The 24,786-nt window shown below is 40.7% G+C and overlaps 1 protein-coding gene across 17 annotated transcripts in view; it reads right to left on the minus strand.

Annotated features, from left to right (window-relative positions):
- ARPP21 (cAMP regulated phosphoprotein 21) overlaps positions 1–24,786 on the minus strand; it is a 155,528-nt gene that overhangs the window by 65,309 nt on the left and 65,433 nt on the right. For 5 of the 17 annotated variants that reach the window (XM_045904076.3, XM_064590336.1, XM_045904089.2 and 2 more), the window contains exons 10-15: positions 22,209–22,317; positions 20,214–20,315; positions 13,925–13,962; positions 11,853–11,912; positions 7,622–7,854; positions 315–545 (exon numbers count right to left, since the gene is read on the minus strand). In XM_045904076.3, the coding sequence (XP_045760032.1) occupies positions 315–545; positions 7,622–7,854; positions 11,853–11,912; positions 13,925–13,962; positions 20,214–20,315; positions 22,209–22,317 (773 nt within the window). Of the gene's footprint in view, positions 1–314; positions 546–7,621; positions 7,855–11,848; positions 11,913–13,924; positions 13,963–20,213; positions 20,316–22,208; positions 22,318–24,786 lie in introns of all 17 variants that reach the window. The other 12 variants (XM_045904092.2, XM_045904081.2, XM_045904083.2 and 9 more) reach the window with 11 other exon arrangements.

Genomic DNA, 24,786 nt, shown 5'->3' on the forward strand with positions numbered 1-24,786 from the left:
TTACGGTCTCTGGTCTTAGCTCCCAGGAATACCTGAGACACACCATGGTCAATACAAAGAGGATAGAGGGAAAAGTGGATATTTCTGGGAAGAATCTCTATTTATAACTACATATCAATATTGATATCAACATAGAGATAGAGATTATAGCTATAGATCTTCTCTTCCTAAATCAAGACCCTACACAGTGGTTCATGCACCTAGCTCTCCTGCTCAGGAATTTTAAGAAAACCTGCTGACGAATTTATAAGCCCCAAACACAAGAACAGAACTCTGATCTTGAGTCCCTGCCATAGCAGAGGTAAGGAACTAACCTGTGTGCGGATTGAGGAGGATGCTTCCGGGCGGGATGCCTGTCGCAGCCTCCAGTGGAAGGAGGATGTAGCTGGTGCTGGGGGCTGCCTGGCCCCCTGCTCCGCCCTCTGGATAGGGCACACAGCCCGGAGAGCCAGCGGCTACGCCCGTAGCCAGGGGCGCGCCCTGCAGGGGTGCGTGGGTGCGGGGCAGAGACCCCGAGGAGCCTGTGCTGCTGTTAGACTCAGAACCTGCCACAGAAGAAAAGGATCAGAAAATCATCCAACGCAGGGAGCTCTGGATCTAAATGCCTAATTTACTTAATCCATCCTTAAACCATTCAAGGTGAGTGCTGCAGGACCAGGGCAACATTTGCGGCTCACATTTTATTGAGATATCTGCTACATATTTTTCAGATGTGTCGATTTCCTAGGAAAAGAGAGGTTAAGAATGAGCACTCTCTTTCAGCCTCTCACATGCCTGTAGGGTGGTACATTGGTAAATGGTACCCTAAAGCTTCGGACTCCATGCCTGGAGATGCCCATCACCCCGAGTAATTAAAGCCAGAGGGCTGTCTTACTGGAGGTAGGAGAATAAAATGCCAGGTGGATATTAAAGAGATTGCAGTTTAAGAAGGAGTCCTAGAATGTGCTGATCATGGCATCGCTCTAACGTATTGGTTCTCCAACATCCATAAAGCTGCATTTTGAAGAGGCATGGCCAGAAATAATCTTTTCCCCTCAGATGTGAGTAGAAGAACTGGGTCACTCCTACTGAGAGTGCTTAAGGTGTGTATTTCACATAGTCACAGAAATCTTACTAATGTGCCCAAGAGGCAGACCAAGAAGGGCTTGGCCTTCATAGAATGCTGGATCATCCTTTAGACAACACAGAAGAGTAAAATCATGGGGAGGATTGTGGACTGTGTATTTTGCAAACATGTAGGTAACTGGATTACAAGGTGGACTCTAACCCAGCCTTCTCCCTCTCCCTCCACTGTGGACAAGGAAACACCTGGTATATCCCACGTCCACTAGGCACTACCTGCCCTTCACCACGACCAGACCTTGACCATGGCTGTTCTGGCACCTGGTATATCCCACGTCCACTAGGCACTACCTGCCCTTCAACACGACCAGACCTTGACCATGGCTGTTCTGGCACCTGGTATATCCCACGTCCACTAGGCACTACCTGCTCTTCACCGTGACCAGACCTTGACCATGGCTGTTCTGGGAACTGAATATTAACCAGAGCGTTGGAGAGAAATTCTAACTAGCAGATGATTTGGATGATATCATATAGTACAAGAAATTTTTAAAATTATTTATTAGCTCACGACTATCGATTTATATCATTAACAATGCATTCTTCTGTGTCATTAAAGGGAAACCATATATAAGGAAGAGTTAACATTGTTTTCAAGATTCTAACATGTGCCCTTGAATTAAACTGGAGACCTTTAAAAATGAGTGATAGGAATACAGCATGTAATTACAGAGAAGAGGGGCCATTGGAGAGAATTTAGAGGAGGACATAGTTTTTGAGAAGGAAGACAGTGATGTTTATTGAGCGCTTAGTATGTGTGAGCACCTGGACATACTGTACTAGTAAGTACTATTACTGGCTATACAGATAGGGAAGTTGAAGGATAGAGAAGTTCGATAACTAAAGCCGACTCGTACAGCTAGTGACAGAGCGGGATGTGAGCTAGACAGACTGATCTAGGTTTAACTGTGACCCAACACTGCTTCCTGAAAGCAAGCATATATGTATGCCAAGGACTGCCACCAGTGTTCTCAGTTGGGAACCTTCTCTTCTTCTCCCATGACTTGATTATTAATAATGATAAAGTTATAGGCTAATTCAGGATGCACCATCTAACAAGTTTAGAATGCTGATGGGTGCTGAGTAATGTATGGGGGAAAAGTAAAGAATCTAAAAGGAGATCTGAAAATGCTAAGAGTAGTTTTGAGAGTGCATCCTGGCATGATGGCCCCAAGGTCGCAGCCCCAGTGCAAACTGCAGGGCGTGTTTGTGAACTCGCCCCATGTGATTTGATGCTACAGTCCAAGTCTGACACTAGTGCGGAGAGAACAACAGCAAAAGCAATAAACAATAACAAAAGCTTCTGCTGCTAAACACTGAAGTTCATACAAAATAGGTTCAGCTCAGCTCCAGGCTGAGGGGTCAGACAGCGGGAAAGGGTTGGGACTAATAGGCATGTCCTGAGTAATTTGAGGAGTCAGCTGATGCTGGCGGGGGAGGAGGGGTTAGGAGAGGGGATGGATGCACACAGCTGATGTGCCACAAGAAAATCCAGAGTGGTTTTTCTTTTTGACTTTCAGAAGATGGCTATTAATCACTGATGTGCAATATCATGTCCTTCTATCAACAGGACAAGAGCAGCACCTTCAACAAGAACAATGAGAATGCAGTGCAAAGACAATGTAAAGAGTCTGTTTCCACAGGTTAAAAGGATAGAAAGGAGACGGATTTAGCTTAAACTCTCCACACTTGCAAAGATGGAGACAGTGAACCCTCTTTAGGGGGGATAGCTCAGCAACCACCATGAAGCCAGGGTTAGTAACTGGCCTTTTTGGTTGGCTTACAACCAGCTTTGAGCAGCCTGTAAACATCAGTCTCTGTTGTGCATACAGCCAGTGTTACTGAAGTTCTTGATCAAAAATGGACGCTAGCAATGGTGATAAAAGGCACAGGATTAGAAATGTTCAAAAAATAAAAAAACCCAAAATTGATATTTGAGAACTTTACTGCTTTGGGCGCTGAGAGTTAAAGTGTGTCCAGTCTCCTTTTCTCAGGGACTTGAATGTTAACAATGGCAAATATTTAAACAGTATGTCTACGTGACAAGTGCTGTGCTAATCACTATGTGAATTACCTAGTTTCATTTTCACAGCAACCTCATTTTGAAAACGAGAACTGATCATCAGAGATGTTAAGTAAATCTCCCAAGCATACTTCATGTGTGGCAGAGTCTGTGTTCAAACCCAGGCAACAGGACCACTTGGACCACGCCTTACTCCAGAGTGACATGTAGGTAGGGCCAGGGGCCTGACCAGGACTGTGCCAAGTTCTAGGAGATACAGCATAGGAAGTCAATGCTGCCCCAAATCAGATGCTTAGAAGTGGAATCTGGACCCTGAGGGGCAGCTGGTGGAAGGTGTAGGGACAAGACTTCAGGATGACTGATGGGGGACTCTGGTGAACAGGAAAGAGAGAGACAGGAAAAAGGAAAAGGGGAAAATGGGGGGGGGAAAGGTCGTGTAAAAGATTGTAAGGCAAAGCAAAATGGAAAACTTACTGGGCAGAGAGGAAACCAAGAGTCGGATGCTTAACTGACTGCATCACCCAGGCACCCCTGAACTGACTACTTCTTTAGACCTTAGTATCCTCTTTTGTAAAATATAAGTCACCAGACTAAATTGTGAGTAGCTATGAGGATGATGGCCTTAAAGTTTTTCTCAGCTTGACCAAACTTTAGACGGGTTTCTTCCAGAGGAGCGTCCCTCTACCTCCTTTTTCTTAGAGCATTTCTGCCCCTTTAGGGTGTAAATCTTCCACTAGCCTCTTAGCCCAGGTATGTCTTTCTTGAGGATTCAGGAGCCATCTCTTTGAAATGTAACAATCAAGAGAACTAGTGCCCTTGTCTGCCAGTTTCTGTGGGAGGGTAGAAAGAAGACTGACTTTGATAAGCACCAATCAGCGAAGATGACTTAGTTGAATTCACCAACCACCTGTCTACCTTTCCCCAGTGCTTTTCCAGTGATTCACTACAGCACTCCCCTGTAAGTCGTTAGTGCAAGGTTGAGTTCAGTCTTTCACCCCTATTGCAGTAGTCTTGACCCTTATTGCCATAGTTATGAACAGAATCTTCCTTGTCTGTTTCTCTTGTCTGATGCAATTCTTCTTTTATAAGGACCCGGAACCATAAGTATTTTTTCCTGAATTAATAATTCAAGAAAATATTTCCAGATTCAGGGCAGAAAATTCAATAGAATGACCTGAAGCTTCTGAAATTACAAGAAGAAAGAGAACATCCAGGATGCATTAGCACTGTAATGAAAATAAACACGAAGAAGAGGAAGTGGTAGAGAGATGAGGTGTCTTGCATTGGCTCCAAAAATACTCCGGAATGTAGACAAGAAGGTGATAACAACAAGAAGACCCTTGGATGCCCAAAACAAAATACCATGCCATGTAAAATTACTAAAACAAAATGTAAGGATATCTTGTTTCTCCAGAGCATTTGTTTTCAAAGCATGATTTGACAACAAGCAATCTGTGTTTTTACAAATCCTTCAGGTGATTCTGGTGCAGCTACAGTCGAGAACCCCTGCTCTGGAGACCGAGAGAGAGGACGATAGTAAAACAATGTCCTCTGACCAGGGTGGAAAGAAATAGATGTCATACTCCTTTCCCAACCTCATAGCTGCAACCAAGAAGCAGCGGAGGTTATGGTACAAGCACCGTTCCTGTCCTCTCCACGAGGAGGATGCTGTGACAAAATGACATCATCTACCTCTGGAGCTGTGTGCTGGGCATCTGGTAGGTGACAGTCACTAAGCTCAGTGTCAGGGATACGATAAGGGAAAGACAGCCCAGGCCTTCAGAGCATGAGCTTCTGCAATAAGCTCCTTCCAAAATGTAGGAAAGCATGTCCCCACCTGGAGAAAGTCTCATCATTATCTATTTAAAGCTCAAACCTATGTAATTAGAGGAGGAGAAGAGTAACTTAAATGTCACAACTCCAGGCTTGATTTCTGAAAGGTCAAAAAAAGAGTTTGCAATTCCACTGCGAATAATGAGGCAAAAAATTGAAAACTTGTGCTGTTCTGAAGATCCATGACAGCAAAACTGACAGCTTTGCTTCATAAAACCATCTTGGGAAATTGTAAGCTTGTTTTGACATTCTATCTTGATCGCCTTTAATTTTTTTTCTTCTTCTTCTTCTTCTTTTTTTTTTTTTTTTTTTTGCTTTCCGTTCCTGCACCTTGACAAGCTTTCAAAAGGAGACACTTAGATTAAAAGGGAAAAAAAATGTCTGAAGCACTTACAATTTCTAATCATTCTTCAAAGAACATGGCATTTTAGCATTCTTGAAGTGTTTTAAATGTTTCCAAAGAGCTTTTCTTTGGAAGTGATTGGGGGTTTGGTGTATGGAGAATGACGATTAATTTAAAAATCTTAAGAGCTCTTTTGGTGTGCTGGCATTTTTAAGTGCACCATTTAAGGTCCTTGGTTTCTGCATTTTAAGGAGATTTAAAACTATTTAACCTTTCTTAGTTTACAAGAGCTCGAGAACACCACAGTGGGTTTTCTTGACTTCAGTTGCCGCAATAGTGGGATATAAGAGCAATTAATTAGAGTAAGACATCAAGAATTCACCATTGGTGATATGACAGAAGGCAGAAGGCAGTGTGAGCCCACCTGAATCTTTCCAAGGAGAAGGAAATATGTATATATATAGTAGTGTCTGTGACTAAATGCTATTAGTTTTCTGCCTGTGTAGGAAAACACGAGATAATTTCTTAGGAGCATTTTCAACAACATAATTATCTTAAACCATTAGCATAATAAGCCTAGATTTCACAAAGAGTGCCCCCTAGCGTGAGTATGAAGCTTGAATAGGAAAGTATTCTCAAATTAGGACAACCATGTCTAATCTCTGGTCAGTGTTGGCCATTCACCATCCCCGTCCCTGCCCTGCAAGCCCAGGTCTGTGAAAGCACCCCCAGTGTGTCTGACATCCAGGGCGTGTCGCTGAATCACAGCTCTCGACCCCCACCCTAGCTCCGAACTTCTGAGGCAAAACCAAAACCAAACAGAAACATTACAAATTATCATCACACACTGAATTCATGGAGAACTACTGACGGGTCATCTGTTACTGTCCCGGGATTCTAAGAGGTACTTTGATTGAGAACATTTAAAAATAATTTGGAAACAATGGTGAGGGATTTTGGAGACGGAGGAGCTAGAGATGGCAGACCATGATGGGGATTTTTGGACTCATATGAACCCCATGGTATTAAAGCTTCCATCAGTTTAAAGTTGTTTCCAGGTCATGGTTCTCATTAGTGCTCACCTCCCAAAGACTGTCCATGCAAACTTGAACTACCTACCTCAAATGATCACTATTCACTTAGAAGAAAACACAAGGTTAAAAAAAAAGAGATACCTGCACCTGGCTACTTGGAACTCTAAGCCTTTCTGAGGCTCACTTTCCCTGTGGCAGTAATAAAAATAAACATGAACTCATGTTTATTGAGGGCTTATAACCTGCCAGGTATTATTCTAACTGCTTTGTGTATATTAACTCTTTTAGTCTTCAAATAACCTTGCAATATAGGGACTACAATTATTCCCATTTCTCAGATGAGGAAACCAGGACACAAATAGGTTAAATAACTTGCCCACAATCAGACTAACAGCATGCCAAAGCAGCGGCCAAAACTATTAATATTATAATTGCCTTCCAGTGTGGTTTTAAGAAATCGATCATAGTATTAAATTAAAAACAATAGCTAGCTTTCGTTAAATAGTTACCTTGTGCAGGTGCCTTGGTAACCATTTGTATATAACTAATTGAAATTTAACATACAATAGTTTGCTGGCGCGGTGGGGAGTGGGTAACATCATATTCTATAATAACCTATGTTTCATAGTGTGAAAGTTGAAATGACATGGGGCACTTATATCAAGAGGTTTTCAAATGGAGTCAGGAGGCCATTAAGTAGATGGGCGTTTGACACATCCTCACCTGTAGAACCATGAACTTTTGAACCGGGCCAAACTGCAAAAATGCCAGCCCAAACACCTACAACATGCTACAGTAAGAGACGGCTTAGGGATAGCCTTTGAAACTAATTATAGTCAATCAAAATCAGAGTTGTGCCACCAACACCAATCAAAAATTCTTTGTAAACAAGCATTCCCTTCTTGCTTTAAAAACCCCTGATTTTGCTCCCAACTGGGACACCATTTAGGTTGTTACCCATATCTGTGTACCCTGAATTGCAATGCTTTGATCCCAAATAAATGCTCTTGCTCAATTATTGCCTCCTGACAATTTTAGGTTGACAACAGATAAGGAAACCGAAGATTAGAGAGGTTGGTAATTTGACCTAGGCACACAGCTAGGAAGAGACAGGGTTGGTATTTTCATTGCGCCTTCTGACTTCCCAGGTATCCCAGCAATTAATATCATCATCATTAATTAACCAGAAACCACAGGGAATAATGACTGTATGGGTTGGGTGGAATCTAGGAAATACATCAGGACATAAACCCATTCAGTACTAACTACCTGCTTTGGACAATTTCCCGGTACTCCTGGTACTGGATGTGCTGTCACCCCTGGTCAGCACCGTGATGCCCCCAAAACTTGCCGTCTTGGTCATGGCGGGCTTGAGATTGCGGTTGGAGCTGTCAGAGTCTGTGCTGCTCCAGGCCCTCTGATGGTCCGGCCACTTGAGCTCATTCTCCGAGCTGCTCTGTCGACTCCCGGATGTTCTCCCTGAGCCATCTCTGTTGCCCCTGGAGCACAGCCATCGGAAAGATGCACAGGGACAGTGTTACATTCCATGAGAGGTATGGATCTAGAGGTGGACCTTTCTTGGAAGAGCCGTCTACACAAGACCCTTCTTGCAACCCTTTCCATTAAGCCTGTTGCCTCACAAACTGTGCCACAGATAGCTCGTTGATGGGCAGACAGATAACATACCACACATAATGTCATGTTTACAAACAGAAAAACCAAACCTAGAAATGTCAAACCATCCCTCTGCCAGTGAAGGAGAAATAAGTAGAAAAGACTTGGTATAAAATACAGTTGTTAACTTCTCTTATGGAGAGGAAAGGAGGATAAATTCTCCTGACCCAAGTCAACAATGAATCAAGGTTTGGGACCAATTATGATCTTGAATGATTCTGAAAGCAACTCCCACTGAAGACAAGTTTGTCTGTCCCTTTAGCATTAAATAATGGACCGTGAGAAAATGCACACAGAGGCAGTGAAGCCATTTATTATTTTCTAACTTGATGAGATGTCTATCTGAATTCATTAAGGCTTTGGCAGTCAGCACAGAAATCACGGAAATTACTCTGTTGACCTAGGGTAAGAGTTTTGCCCGATGAGTTTAACCTTCATGGGCAGAGGAAAGTGTCTTTTAATCCTTTTCACATAGAAAAACTTGTGATAATAACAACACCAGTATAAACACTACACTGACAGGACACTTTCCAAGGGGATCAATGGAAATAACAAAGCTCCATAGGTGAAAGAACACATTGGTTCAAAATCCAAATTGAGAAAGAGTGAATGTACGGGAAGAGGTCCAATAGACAGATGTGCTTTCTGAAGACTCCAGAATATCTCTAAGTAGAACACAAAATTACATGTGTTTTATAGAGAAAGTTGATGAAATTTGCATTTTCATTGGTTTCCAATCTGCTTAAAGAGGAACTTAGTGAATATTTTCAAAGCTTTTCCTGCAGTTGGAAATAAGACATGATTAAAATACTCTAAGATCCTCATGGATTATAAATAAGTAAAGGGGACATAAATCATGGGCAATAGATACAACCCATAATTTCATTATCACTAAACAATATGACGTGCTCAAGTGTTGATCCAAATCTCACAGATGTGGTCAGTAGCTTTGTTAATAGATAGTCTTCTAAAGACAAAAATAGACTGCGGAGATGTTAGGAGTGTGTGCATCTGATCGAAATGCTCACCAACAAAATTGTACAGAAGGTACACAGAAAATGTTCACTTTTGTTTCAACTTTACCTAATAAACTTTTCTTTTGTTTTATGAGAACTTAAGAAGGTAAATGGATCCAAGAGATAAAAAAAATGAAATGGCTCATCTATGATAGGAACTTTGTAAAATGAGGGGAGGATAGAAAACTCACAAAACAAAAAGCACTCAGTGCCCTGCTGTCCTGCATCAATGTTTTCTTACAGTCTCTCTGTTAGCACCTCAGGATGGCTGGGTTTGGAAGGAGGAACTAAAAACAGACCAGATTGTGAGCAGAAAGTATCACACACTCACCAATGGTCAGATGGCTTGAGTTCTTAAAACTCCTTTGAAATTCAAGAAAGCCAGAGAAGGTGGGGGTAGAGGGAAAAAACCCAGCCTCTTCGAGGGTGTGGTGTTCCATTCCTGATTGTTTTCCTTTCAAGTACCAAATTCAACTTTACTCTTTTCACATTTAATTCTGATTAATTTGATCGGTCTTTGACAAAGCTTGGCAAAATCATTATTTAGCCACTGTGAATGCACCAGGGATGTGACAATAGTCTCACTTGGAGCTAATGGGGAATATTGCATATAGGAAAAGATTTGGGGTAGTCCTTAGCCTCAGCATACAAGATGCCTCAGAAGGAAGCTCTCCATATGCAGGTGATGATCATGAACTCTGCTTGAGTTTCTCTCTCCCTATGCCCCCTGCACCTCCGTGGGAGGAAATGCCAGTGTGGCTGACCTGTCTGCAAAGCAGTGTCCACCACTATTCCTGGGTGCAAACTAGTGTGCTGGAGTTTGCAGGCTTCACTCTGGCCATGGGTAACTCCTCTAGACTCGTCCCACACCCTTGGCCAATAAGGCAACCTAAGATTTCCTTGACTTCTTCTACCTCTATTCTCCACCAGTTCAAATCAGCATCCCAAAGTCAAGAGCTCTCAAAATTCCCAAAAGAGGGAATTTAAGTTGCTGCTTTAGAGTTAGCATTAATGAGTGCATCTAATTCTGATTTATGGATCTCTATTTATACACTGAAACAATATTTTATAGCTCTACCTACTGATTATTCACCTTAGCACTGGCAAAATGAGGTCCAGAATTGAATTTCCTATCTATTTGTGTATAGAATCATAGACCTCATAGACAAACATAACCACAAGTGCCTTCCTATCCCTCCTAAGCCCAGTCTTGGTCCCTTCCTACCAGAAACCAGGAAGACAATAGTAATGAGGTGTCTGGTCATCAAGAGGAGTTGGTCCTTGTGTATGTAATGAGAATTTGATCCCAGAGTGGTCATAAAGCACATACTTGAAGTTCTGTTTCTGTGCTGATTAATATAACTAACAACATTTATTTTCCTTCATGTCTGTACATGGTATTTTTTTTTACCAAGTTAGATATGATGTACACTTTGAGTTGCTTTTACTATTGTGTGGATGTCTTTGTGCTAAGTCATATTCCTGAGTTTCTGTGCTTGGTGACTCGGTGGGTGATGGCACTCACATTTGTAATGACTGATCTGAGTAGATGGTAACTGTGGCTAGGGACCGGATTTGGAGCTATGTGAAACCAATTGGCCTAGAGGGGCAAGAACCCACATTTCATATATTTATCAGCCTAAGCAGGCCAGATCTGGTGTGAGTACAGGAGTACTAATAAATTCTTCTTGCTCTTCTTTGGGTTTTCAAAGGAACAATGCAGAGTTATTGTTTTAATTTACAAGTGTGATAATAAATGGTCTATCAATACAAGGGGAAGGCATTAGACTATGTAGTTCAGCCTAGAAAAATGAAGGACATTTTTTTAAAAATCTTTTTATTCCTGCCAAAGTATGAGGGGAACAAATTAATCCAACTTTTCTAATGATGAGGTCCTAAATTCACATTTACTACAAAAAGATACTTTTTGAGCACACAATCCGTTTTTTTCCTTAGTCTTTTCTTCCTTCTAAGTGGGCAAGAGGTTTTGTTTGTTTGTAAATGAGTAAGTTTTCTCTCTCCTGCAACAGAGATGAATCCTAATATTCATCAAAGCAGTAACGTATTAAATATATGCATTACATATTGAGTACATTGATAACGCTGTGTATCCTTTTTGCCCTATAATGAATATTAGAGGTATATTTAATAGGGTAGTGACAACATGGGTATGGTCCCTCTGTTTTCATGGAGCTTCCAGCCTAGTATATAACTTAAAATATACAATATTAATATATAATAACTACATATACATCCATTCTCTTTATCTTACACAGATCTTGATTTAAGTAATTCATCATAATTGGAAGCAATCCTGTACCTTCCCTTGGAAATAAAATCTGTGCTTGAAAAACATATTTGAAATATTATGATGGATAATCATAATAAATCAACTACTCAAATGGAGTTATCATTGGTGTTTTTTTCCAGTATCAAGCATGTATATATAATTGCAAACTATCAGAGAAATTTTAACTTGGTGTAATTCACCAAAGTTGAATCTTAAATCAGTGTACTGCCAAAGTTAACCTTTGAGGGGAAAACAAAAACAAAAACAAAAAACCCACCAAAAATGGAAAATCAGAGGAAGAACCTGAAAGGATTATATACCAAGCAGTAATTTCCTGGTCCCATAGCTCAGCATTATCCAATATGGCTTCAGTACCAGCTCTGTAACAAGCTTTACAAAGATAGAACCAAACATATTTATTTCATGAACAGATATTTTACACTAATACACTTATATTTAACATTGATTCTGCCACATAATCTGAAAACACAGTTTTAAAAAAGTAAGCCATACCAACCGAAAGAGCTGTCTTTTCTTATAGGTCTCATTGCATATGTTACTGTCTTCCAAGAGCCTACTGGAAATGAAAAACATGGTTTTTATGATATAAAACCTAATGACTCTAAAGGCCCTGTGCTAAATGGATGTGTACTCTTTTGTAACAGTACTGCTCTTGCAAACCAACCCCGTGGACTATGTTTTAGGTGCATGATATTGAATTTTGCAATAATAAATTAATGACAGCATGATTTTTCCCCTATCCTAGGATTGAGGTACCAATACTAGATAAAAAGGAAAGGAAGAAGAAATAGAACAAATGGAAGAGGGGGAAAATAAAAGAAATTGATGTTTAATAGATATTTAATTAAATATACTCATTGTGATTTTTTTTTTCCTTTGGGTAATATTAAAGTTATCTTTTTTTATTTTTTATTTTTTAAAAAATATTTTATTTATTTATTTGACAGAGAGAGACAGCGAGAGCAGGAACACAAGCAGGGGAAGTGGGAGAGGGAGAAGCAGGCTTCCCGCGGAGCAGGGACCCTGATGCAGGGCTCGATCCCAGGGTCCTGGGATCATGACCTGAGCCGAAGGCAGACGCTTAACGACTGAGCCACCCAAGCGCCCCTAAAGTTATCTTTTTTTTGGGGGGGGTTGCAGAGAATGAAATACTGACATTCCAAAGGGGAATTTACTCAATTAAATTTTTGCTTTTTGGAAATATCAAGACTTGTTCGTATATGCAATGCATGTATGTGACCAATTATTGTAATGATGAATATAATTCAATTTGAATCTAAGGAACACTTAAAGTGCATTAGCAGTCTTTTTATGCAAGATCCAAGTAAATGAATAAAATTTGGGCATAAGGCAGGGAAAATGATTGGCTGGATGACTAGGGAATAAGGTTTCCCACGAAACTGAATTATAAACACTCACTTCATCGTTTTAGTTAGAATATAGAATTTTGGAATGCTTCATCATCATCCCTAAGATGTTAGTGCTCATGGATTCTTAATTTAACTGTAAATAGAGAATATTCATGTAAATCTGAATGGATTTTTGAGGTTGCTTTTGAATGCCTTCTTTAGACATGTTTTCTACTTTCATCTATTCTTCTAGAAGAGGCTGTTCAATGAGGGGGTTAGCTACTCAAAGATTTCTAACTGCTAATATTAAAGATAGCTTTTTCCCCCCAAGCATCTCTAATGCCCAGTTTAAATTTTCTCTAAGTACTAGAATTTAATCAAACTGCCTCCATTTTAATCAGTTTTACAGGGGCACCCATTAAGCCGACCCCTGAAATAAAGTTAAGCACCACTTTCTGAAGGGATACCATATTTCCATTCCAACTTGCCCACTCTGCTGCACCTTAAATGTGATTAAAACAGTTAGTGTGGAATTCTTGAATTCCCCTTGAAAACCTGCAATTAAATCAATGGAGCATTTCAATATCTATGTCAGTTTAGAACTATTTCTTAGAAGTATATGTTAAATTTGAAAACCTTTGGCTCATATGCTCAAGACTTTGTATAAGTTGTGTAACCCATTCATCCCTGCTAACTCCCAAGTTAGTAAATTTAGATCAGTTTAGATAGATTTCCAAGTTAGATTAATAGGTTGTTTAGAGTGAGAAACTTAAAACAATATTATTCCAATCATTGTTTGCATAGCTGTATATAATTATGGGGCACAGGAAGTGGCTAATGATACCCAATATACAAATACAGTGAACAGTCTCGTCCATAAGCCAATGAAATTGCAAGTTCATTTATGCTTTGTAATGCCTGGTAAAGGTAACAGGAAATAGACCTCTGGAAGGACCAGAAGTCGAGACTTTACATAAGGAAAATGTACAAACTTATGTTTGGAAGTAACAGAAAAATATTTCCCCAAATTAAATAGTTTTTATGCATGCTAAATAACATACATGTGTACGCATATAAGTGTGTATGCGTAGATATATGTATTTACTTATACATATATTCAAGCACACACTTATATATGGGATATATACCTATGAATATACAGGACACACATGACAGACTTTGTTCCTCTAAAGACATGAAAAAGCAAATTTCATTTTACCTGTTTTCCACAAAAAGGCTTTCCTGGGAGCAAACTGACTGAAAAATAAAAAAAGGCATTGTATCAGACGTTCTGGATGTGCTGAGGGATCCCAAATCCTTGCCTGCTTTTAAAACTACTTTTCCCCTCCAAGAGGAAAAGAATTAAGAAAAATATGTACTATGTTTTGAAAAAGTGGAAATAAAAAAGGAAAAAAAAATGGTTAGAGTTAGAAGTGTAAACCATTCTCTTTCTCTTTCAGCACACAAGTACTTTTCCATCACGGCATCTCCAGGTTACGGATAGACTTAGCCCGTTTAGCATCAAGGTCAGGAGAAGAGAGATGTGAATGAAACTGTCTGAGAATCAGAGAACCATGTGACCATCGGATCCTGAGCTAGCAGTTTCTTCTGGGGCTACGGAGATGCAGCTCCCAACAAGAGCCAAAGGACTGGTTCAAATCAAGGCAGAGCACGTGCACTTAGCACGATCCACCCTGAGGATGGGAGAGCCATAGAACCACAATCCTGCAGTTATGACCTGGCAATGATAGACTCTCTTGAAATAAACAGACTGACTGCAAGACTCTCAAAATTGAAGAGATGCCATCAATCAATTTGCAGGGGGGGGGGGGGTGGCGCAGAAGACATGTGGGAACAAAATGAAGCTAATCAGGAAAAAAAAATGTCAAGCCCATCTAATATTTTGTTTTGTTCTGTTTTTCACACAGAAAAACAATGACTTTCTTCTTAGCTTCCATTCCCCTAGCTATCACTTCTCCACTATCTTGTGTTTAATACACATAAGGAGGAGAAAATTCCATTACCATTACAAGCTGGGAAAGGCAAATTAAATTTTAACAAGCAGAAAAAGAGAAGTCTAAACCAAATATGGTGCAATGGCCCTATAACATAGTGACTGTGTTTAGGAATTAACAAAAAACCATTTTCAAAGTACTGAGTTTCTAACCATAAATATATATGCCATATTATATGTGCAGATTTTCTAAATGATGAATAAATGACCTGCTAAAGGAGACTTAACAGGTCCATTTTAAGAGAAAATAAAACTAAAGTAAATAAGGACCTTTTAATATCGAATTTTTAAAAGATTAGCTAATGTAACCACTACTCAGAGAGGAAAGCAGGATATTGGTTTCTCTGTACATTTTGTTGAAGAAATCATTTCCTTCCACTAAACCAAAGGGCTAGCTTTGGGCATAACATGTTTTCCTCAGTGGTCTGAATGTTTCAGTGAGGGCATCTCTAGAACCATTTGTAATTTAACCTTTGTGAATTTAACATGCATCCTGAGTATCAAGTGCACAAAAATCTTATTTAACAAAAAGCAAAAAGCCAATTAAGAAAAAAGCTTTTCAGAAAATATCTTTTTTTTTTAGTTTTTTTTTTAATTTGACATTTGTATTTATAAACAAATACAACTTGTGGACCACTGATATTATTCCTGTGGAGATCTCTTTATAGTAAGTGAAATATCCCACTATCTTCATTTCCTTTAGTTTGGTTTTACTCCCACTTTCAATCAAGTCATGGAATTAATTGTCTCAAGTATACATTATGAACTCAATACTTTGCTACTACTCAGCTCTTGTAGTTGGGAAGAGGTCAATTATGTTTATAATGTTCTGGCTGGATAATGGAATTGTTGAAACTTTACTACTTCTTTAAAAGAGTTGATCAAAGACATACTGACCTCTTCAGACTCATTAATCCAATAGTATTTTGAGGGAAGTTAAGCTGCCATAACTCTTTGAATGAAAAAATAAGGCACCTGCAAGTTGAAGATAACTTTCCCAAAAACGTATCTCAAGAGTATTTTTCAATTTTTGTGCAAAGGTCCTAAAGATTTATCGCATGATCTTCCAACACAGTTTCATAAATAAGGCAGATATGGTTATGGGCTGTGATTCAGTAGCTGATGAAAATAAACTTTAAAAAAGTTATTAATATAACTTGTGAATTTTAATAGCAGAGAAAGATAAAAGTGTCACCGTAATTAAGTGCAGCATTCAAAGCTGTCACTTATATGCATTCTCAGATATAAAGGGCTCTTTTTTTCTTTCTTTTAAGTAGAAAATAGTTTTGCCTAATGGGTTACAGAATTCTCTCCCACACCCCACTCCCAATCCAGGTGGCATCACATGCCCTTCTCCATGGTTGTCACGGAAGAGAGATCCCAGTGCATGCTGGGGAGACTGCGGATGAGCTCCTCCCAGAATCCCTACTTACACATAAATATCTTTCAGAAACCATCCTCCAGACAAAACATGTCTTTCTCAAATATATTGCTTTAGCAACGTAACTTGCCAAAGCCAGCAACATTGCATTGAATTAATCATAAAATAAGCTGAAATTCTTGCTGAAGGAAACAAGAGTTATATTTCAAATATTTCTGACTACAAAAATACACTCACTTTTTATTTGAGAACTAAATTGTTGTGTGCCTTGACTTACAACAACTTCATTCTCAAATAATAAATGTGCCTTACCTCAGGCTACCCAAATTCTCAAACTATATTGAAATTATTTTTCTAGAAAATCCTCAAATAATCTGCATATTTTGATTGTGGACCTAAATAAAAAAGCACACATGCACGCGCACACACACAAACACACACACCTTAGACACCAAGATACATTTGTAAAATATTCAAGAATGCTACTAATGTTAAAATAAATTTTGATTTTGCTAAAGTGTAAATACCAGGAAGTAGTTCTCTATAACTATTGTAACTTCGAGTAGGAAAAAACAAACAAAACCCCAAAAAAACCCTCTACGTAAATATGTCACTATTTGAACCTGTTTGAATGACTCCACTACTTACATAATCATTGGTAAGTGAAGCTGCTTTTATTACCTCAGTTTTTAAATCATGAAGACACTAAATTAAAGGCCAGCTAAGAAAGACATTAGATGCCTGTAACTTAGTTTCCTTATGCTGGATTCTTTGCATCGCTTTTATAATTGACTTACTATACTTGACTTATTACCTTGTGTCCCTTGACAATCTGGGAAGTAGTAATGGTCATTTGGGAATCTGGAATTATACAGATGAAGACTCCCTAAAATGTTCTCTCTTTACGTAAGTGGAAAGGAAGATGTGTTACTATAGGTATTCAAGGAAGTTCATATTGTTATGTTATGTCCCTGTGTTTGCATTAATAAAAGATACAGTAATATCTTGTTAACACCTGATGGCCCCCAATGATCCTTGCTTCTCGGTATTCACAACCAAGGTTTTTTTTCTAGTACTTCCACATTGTACCAGTTGGATCTGTGTGTTCAACCAAATACAGCAGAAGGGAAGGTATGTCAGCTCCAAAATTAGGTTATAAAAGCCTGTAGCTTCCATCTTGGGCTCTCTTTATTTCTCTCTTGGATCACTTGCTCTGGGGAAGCCAGTTGCCAGGTCATAAAGATGCTCACTGGGCTTTGGAGAGGCCCACATAGTGGGAATTGAGATCTCCAGTAGCCCACTAGGAACTGAGGCCTGCCGAAAACCATGCAGGTGAGTTTGGAAGCAGACAACCACTCCATCAAGCCTTCAGAAGACCACAGCCCCAGCTGATGGCTTGACTGTAACCTCACGAAAGACTGTGAGCCAGACCTGGCCAGCTAAGCCACCCTCTAATTCCTGATCCCCAGCAACTGTGAGGCAAAAAGCATTTTGTGTGTTTGTTTTAAGCTGTCAAGTTTGGGGATAATCTGTTACGCAGCAATTAATAGCGAAACACAGGGAACACCAACCTTATGACAGCATTATTTCTACAGAGCTGCAGGGCTAGGGAGAAAGCATTGGGCATCTTTTTTTTTTTCCCCTCTGGGAAAGTGGCTTTTAACCTTGTAAGGGTGATGAAAACTTGTAAAACTATGATAAACAATCAAGATCTCTTCCTTAGGAAAATGTACCTACACTCAGGGACATAATATTTTGCAGATGATGTCGGGGACTTTATTTAATCTCTGAAGCCTTTCTAGGAGTATACTCTGGGTGCAGGATGCCAATTAAAAAAACCCAGCCCCAGGAGAAGATCAGGTGGAAAAGTAGTGCCAGAAACAGGCAGGTGCTCCACTTGAATTAATAACCCCGGGAGTGTTGGCCACCAGAGAGCCTTTCACAGCAGCTCACACCTCTACTCTACTCCTGCAGGGGAAAGAAGCCACAGTATTTCGAAGAAGGCTGCCAAATGATGCCATGGATTGGGAAGGCCATTGCAATAGCTTGGCATTTAAGCTTTCCCACACTTCAGTCTGCTTTCACTTTTCTTTTTTTTCTCAAGTAAGCTCCATGCCCAGCATGGAACCCAATTAAGGGCTCAAACTCATGACCCTGAGATCAAGACCTGAGCTGAGGTCAAGAATCGAATGCTCAACCAACTGAGCCACCCAGGTGCCCCCAGTCTGCTTTCACTGTTTTAAAAAATGTTAATTCAGCAGTTAGCTATCGAGGCTTGAAACAGTAATGCTTGCCTCGGATCTTTAACCCGGGGCCCAGGCTCCTTGCTGTTGATCTCCTTAGTAGGACTGTTGGGAAATGCAATGTGTACAGCGAGTCATGCTGGCCCTCTGGGGAGGGTCTCTGTGGACACGGGGGTGCACACATGAACGGCAGCAGCACAAGAAGCATCCTCCTCATAGGCAAGCATCAAGGGTGCTTTTCCTGTTGCCTAGCCTTGAGAGTCTGGCAATGTGGCGCGGCTTTGGGGAAAAAAAGCATAATGTTTGTATATTTATCTGGGTGATTAGTATTTGCTTTTCAACACAACTCATTTATAAATTTTATGACTTGCCAAAATGAGAATCAGAGGGCAATTGTGTGTGTGTGAGTGTGTGTGTGTGTGTGTGTGTAAGGCGGGGGAGGGAAGGATGGGGAGAGAGAAAGCATAAAAAATAAACTGGCCTTCAGAAAACCTCCTCTCCATGAAGCTTATCGGACAGAAACACACTGCCTCCCTGTCCACTCGGGCCACCCCTACGCTACTGTGAGTACAACAGAGCCTCTCCTTACTTCGTCCTTTTATCCAGGAAACACAATTAAAAGCCTACCATGTGTCAGGCTATCCTTTGCACCACCAATAACTTAATCATAAGAAAAGTCTAAGTAGCCCACACATATGCAGAATCTTCTAGGATTGCACGTGGGCAGTTATCCTTCTACAGCTCCCTCTCTCAGACTCTGCTAACTCCAGAGCTCTGAGCCAGATTATTCAATCATTAAAGTTCTATTTTATTGTATCCAAGAAATGCAGTGAGGATCTAGAAGAGATCACAGAAACCTGTGTCAACATGAAAGAAACGCACTGTTGGTGGAATTTGAATTTCCTCTGCAGCTTCATGCTGAAGGATCCAGCACGAGCTGGAGGACCTGGGAAACTGGCTTGGGCCTGAAACCTCCAAGGTCAGAAGTCCTCCTCCACCCTAAGCCGTGGAGCCTAGGTCTCTAGTCTGGCTCGGTAATGGCCTCCAGAGCAAATCCCAACAGGAGGTAGGATGGCCCACCTAACCCAGCCAAGCCACGGAAGGTCTGCACCAAGGAGCTGCCACCTCTACGGTTGCAAAGGGAAGAGCCCCCAACATCTTCGGAGGCTGCCAAATGATTCCATGGCATGGAGAAGCTACGGCCCTCGCTTGCCCTTTTAGCTTTCTTGCATTTAGATCCAGCTGTTTTAAATCACTTTTTCATTTTTATTTAGTTTAATCGCATTTTATTTTGGCCACAGTGGGTAAAAGGATAGAAAAATCCCCACCACATTTTCTTTGCTGGGATTTGAACAAAAGAAATCATTTTATGATTATTGCCTTGTGACAAACTGCTCACAGACCTAATTTGATGTGAAACTGAGGGGGAAGATGAGTATTATCACTTAACTTTGATGTAATAAAATGCCTCTGCTTGCTAAGAAAGCAGAAAACTCCATGTTTATGTATGTGATTAACAGATTCTCTTTCTTTTTTATATGTCTTTCTTCTGCACCACGTTAGTGTTAGCAGGACAACACTTGGCTGTCTGCAGGCTAATATGGATGTGAAGGCATTTTTTCAAATCTGACAACCTCACTGGGTCCATTTTAGTGACCAAAATCACGCCTCTATTCCCCCTTAGGTCACGTCCTAGGAACACACACAACCCTTGGCTACTTTTCCGTCACTTCCCTGAACCAGGTCCTCTTCCAGAAACACCTCTGGTGAGCTGCCGTTGGATTTGTCCCTGGCTCCAGCCTCCTGAGTCCTACCAGCTGGCTGTCTGGGGAAGGACCGCACTAAAGAGGCAATTAAAACAACTACTCACATCGTGTGCAAATATTCTCTCCCTCACTCTCTGATATTCCTCTTCTCTCTCTTCAATTGATTTACTTCGTCTGTCATCTCTAAAGGGATGCATTCTGTTTTGCTGAACAGAAAAAAGAAATCAGTACGGTTATCCAAGTTGAGCTGCTGGAAATCTGCAGTTAAGCAACTGTCAGCTGAGAATAATAAATGTTCATTTAAATAAATGGAGCATGAAGAGTCTCATTCCCTCTGGTCCCTAAGGAGGCAGTGCTGGCATGTGTGGTGTGCCGTGTGTGTGCATGACACGCAGTGGCAGGTGTCTTCTGCTCCTGCGGGTCTCCCCACTGGATGCAGGGAGTACAGCTGTTTCCAGAACGAAAGCACCTGGACGTGTGTCAGGTGTTCGGCCAGCTCAGCTATGACGTGGGTCACAGGGAGGGACTCTGTCTCCTTTGCTAGCCCGTGTGCTTTGGAGTCCTTAGACAAAGGAGGAATGCTGAGGAAGTGGCTAGTTCAAGGCGGCTAAGGGAAGAAACGGCTCTGAAAACCTGGGCACTAGAGACACAGAACAAGGGAACCGAGCAAGTAATGGGCAGAAAGGAAACTGGACTTGATGTCTCCAGTCCTAATTTGTGTTTCTTCTTTACTCAGTGACTGATCCTGTGCCCTGCGTTTTTGCATAGAAGGTAGAAGCTAAATTTGAAAAGCTGTTTGTTGATTGAGGTCAATGCCAAGGAATCTAAAGTAACAATCCAAAGAACCCAGCATGAGGACTGTTCTTCAGCCTTGTATCTGCACCACTGCCTGCATCTCAACGACCCTCCCATCGTCTTCTTGCCATTCCTCACAAAATGCTCTGCATTAACCACGTTCATCCATCCATTCAACAAATGCCCACTAAGTACACGACACAGGCATGTGGCTCGGAGTCAACGGGAGCTACTTGTCACTTGATGGTGGTAGCGGTGGGGGTAGGAAGAAATGAGATACAAATGACGAACAGGTTTTTTTAAAAAAAGTGCGTCAGAGATGCACGTACTGGCTTCCAGTGACTCACTGAGAGCCATTAAAGTAATAACTTCAGCAAGATGCATATTGTCTTACCTTTAAGAATTCTAAAGCAAAGTCTATTTTCAAAAGATCTATTTTGATTGTCAGAGACACAAAGTGTAATTGTAATGGCATTATATAACTCCCTACTGTTCTAATTATTGTTTAACATTTGTTTTCTTTTGCCATTCACTTAGTTTTCTTCCTAATCACCCAGGATGCCACCCCCCCACCCCCAATCTGGAGAAGAGGTTTAGCAAAGTCTCTCTACCCTTGCCAAGGAACCATAAATAAGGCTACTCTAGGACAATGTAATGTTTTGTCACAAGCAAAATACACAAAAAGGATAAAGTTCTGCTACAGTGCATGCAAAACAAGCACACGGTTTACATGGACAGTAGAACATGGGAAGGAGGAGCGGGGAGACTAAAACATGAACTCGATTCTTTTCTGTGAAGACTTATTTTAGGAGAGTTGCAAAATCCACCTGTCCTCACCATAACAAGGTTTGTTCTTTACAGCTACACCAGTTGGTCATCGGTCCATATTGAGAATCCAGCTCAATTTGTGCACAACTGAAGGACAAAGCTGTAGGAGTGGAAGGACTGCCATAGTTACACAGACATCTGGAAATGTGATGACAAAGCTTTCCCCGACAGCTCCGGCTGGTGGCATCCCAACCCGCCCAACACATGCAGCAGGAACTGCGCCAAGCACCACCCATGCAGCCCAACACAGAGCCATTGCTGAAGCAATCAGGACATGTTCTCTTGGCTACCCACTGAATGCCAGAGGGGGAGGCGAGGGGGCAAGGAGGTTGGAAAGAGGACAGTCAGTATTGGAGGCGGGGCGGGGGGGGATGGGGAGCTGGGGGAGGGAGAAGGGGACAACAGGACGACAAGAACATAAGTCAGCCCACCTTCAAAAACAACAATGTCAGCCACTCTCAAACTTGAGAACCAACCTGATTGTCTTCTTTATCAATACTAGAGTTATCTCGCTTCAAGATAAACCGCTTCTGGGATTCTTCACCTTTTTCATCTTTTAAATGTTCACAAAACCTTTGCTCTGGTCTGCCAGCAAAGTAAAACATATCAATAAAAAAGTTTTCCCCCCTGTTTAAAGTTATTTTCTTAGTGCTGTTTTTCCCCCACAGTGGCATTCAACTTAAAAAAAAAAAAAAAAAAAAGAAGTTACGCATGGTTTTGACACTAGAATTGCCGGCATTATACAGATAGGTAATAATATGTCACTTCCCAGCTTTTGTTAGAATACCTTTTGTTGTTTGGAATTCGAAGCCTTGTTTGCTAAATGCTTCTCACCATGGCTGAAGTTAAAACATTTTAAAGGCCTGAACATATATAGCGTATAGATGTTTTCTTTCATTATTTTGACCTCCACCGCTCCTGAATTCAATCAAGTTCACAGCCACATTGTCAAACGAATGCACATGTTTAGAACTTGGGCAGGCCATATTAATTCACCAATGTCTGCAGACTAGGGGGACAGCTCCTGTTATATCGTCCCACTCAAGTGCCATTAGAATCCATAGCAAGAGAGGATCATCTATAAATTCTTTCCATCTTTCTCAATGACAAATGCTCTGGAATCTGGCTCCTGTAGACTCCAACATCCTTGACCATGTCTTGTAAATCAGTTCAGTAATTGGGGAAACAGGACACATTTAGTTTAAACAACTTAATGGCTGATTAGCATGGGGGAAATGCTCCAAGCAGTTACACACTATTGATTAGTCAATTGATTTTTTAGGTCCTCTTAATCATTTTGTATTATTACTGGAAAGGGCTCCACGTTCTTGTTAATTTCCCACACTCGTCACTGCATGCCACAGAACTCAATGAATGGCTCGGGCATGGGTTCACTCCCAGAGGAAGTGCTAAAATGTTTGTCCCGGGTTTAGAAGTTGTTATTGATGACTCTCATTAAAGCGTCTCTGTCATGTCTGATGTATTACTTCTGAAGCCCAGTGGGTTTTCTATCTCTACTGGGCTCATTATGCATTCTGTATTGGAAAGCCACTTCTCAGTGTCTGTTGTTTAATATAGGTGACCAGTAATTAAGGGAATCTCATAATTTCCTTCTAGCTCCCAAATAAGCAAACAGCACGTTGAAAACAAAGGAGTCGTTTAAGTGTATAGTTCAAATCTTGACAAGATGCATCCTTTACTCAAATACGTGTACACAGATTATACTGATCTGTGAGCAGACACTAACAGAAAATTGGAATAATACCAGTTACGGCTTCCAGAACTGTGTATGATTTTTGCAAAATGGTATCATTGTCATACTCAATCCTTACACTAAAACTCTGATGTAGGAGGAACAAATATTTCATGCCTCTTTTACAGATAAAGAAACCATCCCTCCGTGATCCTTTTGACTCCCAAGTTTATAGATTTTCCCAGCAAGCCACAGGCATCAAACAGCCTATTCACATCCTTGCAGAGATGTGATTCAGTCTCTCTGCTTCCACAGCACACAGCAAGCCAGAGGCCCTCCAGCCTCACAAGGAAGAACAAAACCCCTGCATGACATCATCCGAAAGATCAATGGAGATGTTTTCCACCAAAATTAAAATGTAAAATATGATACAACAAACAATCTGCAAGTGCAAATATGGCATTTGAAAATGAGAACACTAAGGGAACAAAGTAAACTTGCACTTTACGGTGAAAAGGCCATTTCCAGTGGAGAAATTAAACGTGTCTTGTGTTGCATGCTTATAGCACACTTCTTATTCCACTGGATAGTCTTATAATGTTAGTGTGAGTATGGGCAGGCCACTGTAAATGATAACAATTCTCCAGGAATTTTTTTAAAGCCTCTTAATGTTTTCAGCCAATACTTAGATGTTACCTTTTTTTTTTCTTTTTTTTAATGTAGCAAGTGAAATTGGGATATCAACTTAGATACAAATGCTGATTGTGTCAATGCTAAGTAAGTCTCTCTGAATGTACTTAAACTCCATAGTCTGGTGAATTCTAGTAGATAAAATGCTTTGCTTGCTGCTAAGTTTACAGATCTATTTCTTATATTTGTTGCTAATAGTCTGTAACTGTTCATTTAGATATAAAGTGGTCTGGAAATGTGAACTTTTTTTTTATTATTATTTTTTTAAAGATTTTATTTATTTATTTGAGACAGAGAGAATGAGAGACAGAGAGCATGAGAGGGAGGAAGGTCAGAGGGAGAAGCAGACTCCCCGCCGAGCAGGGAGCCCGATGCGGGACTCGATCCCGGGACTCCAGGATCATGACCTGAGCCGAAGGCAGTCGCTTAACCAACTGAGCCACCCAGGCACCCAGGAAATGTGAACTTTTTGATTCACGAGCAGAAGGTGAATTTGCTTTAGGCTAACTTCTTTAAGAAGAAAACTGCTTTGAGATTTCAGCATACTAACCAGGGTGAGAATGCGAGCTCCCTGTTGGTAGAGACCTTGTTTTTTAAAGACTTAATTCTTAGTGCCTAGAATGGTGCCTGGAATATGGGAAGCATTTGGTTGAATAAATAAATTAACCTAT

The sequence above is a fragment of the Mirounga angustirostris genome, unplaced genomic scaffold, assembly GCF_029215605.1.
Source record: "Mirounga angustirostris isolate CCGP_5_RB_7025 unplaced genomic scaffold, mMirAng1.0.hap1 SCAF_1, whole genome shotgun sequence".
NCBI lineage: Eukaryota > Metazoa > Chordata > Mammalia > Carnivora > Phocidae > Mirounga > Mirounga angustirostris.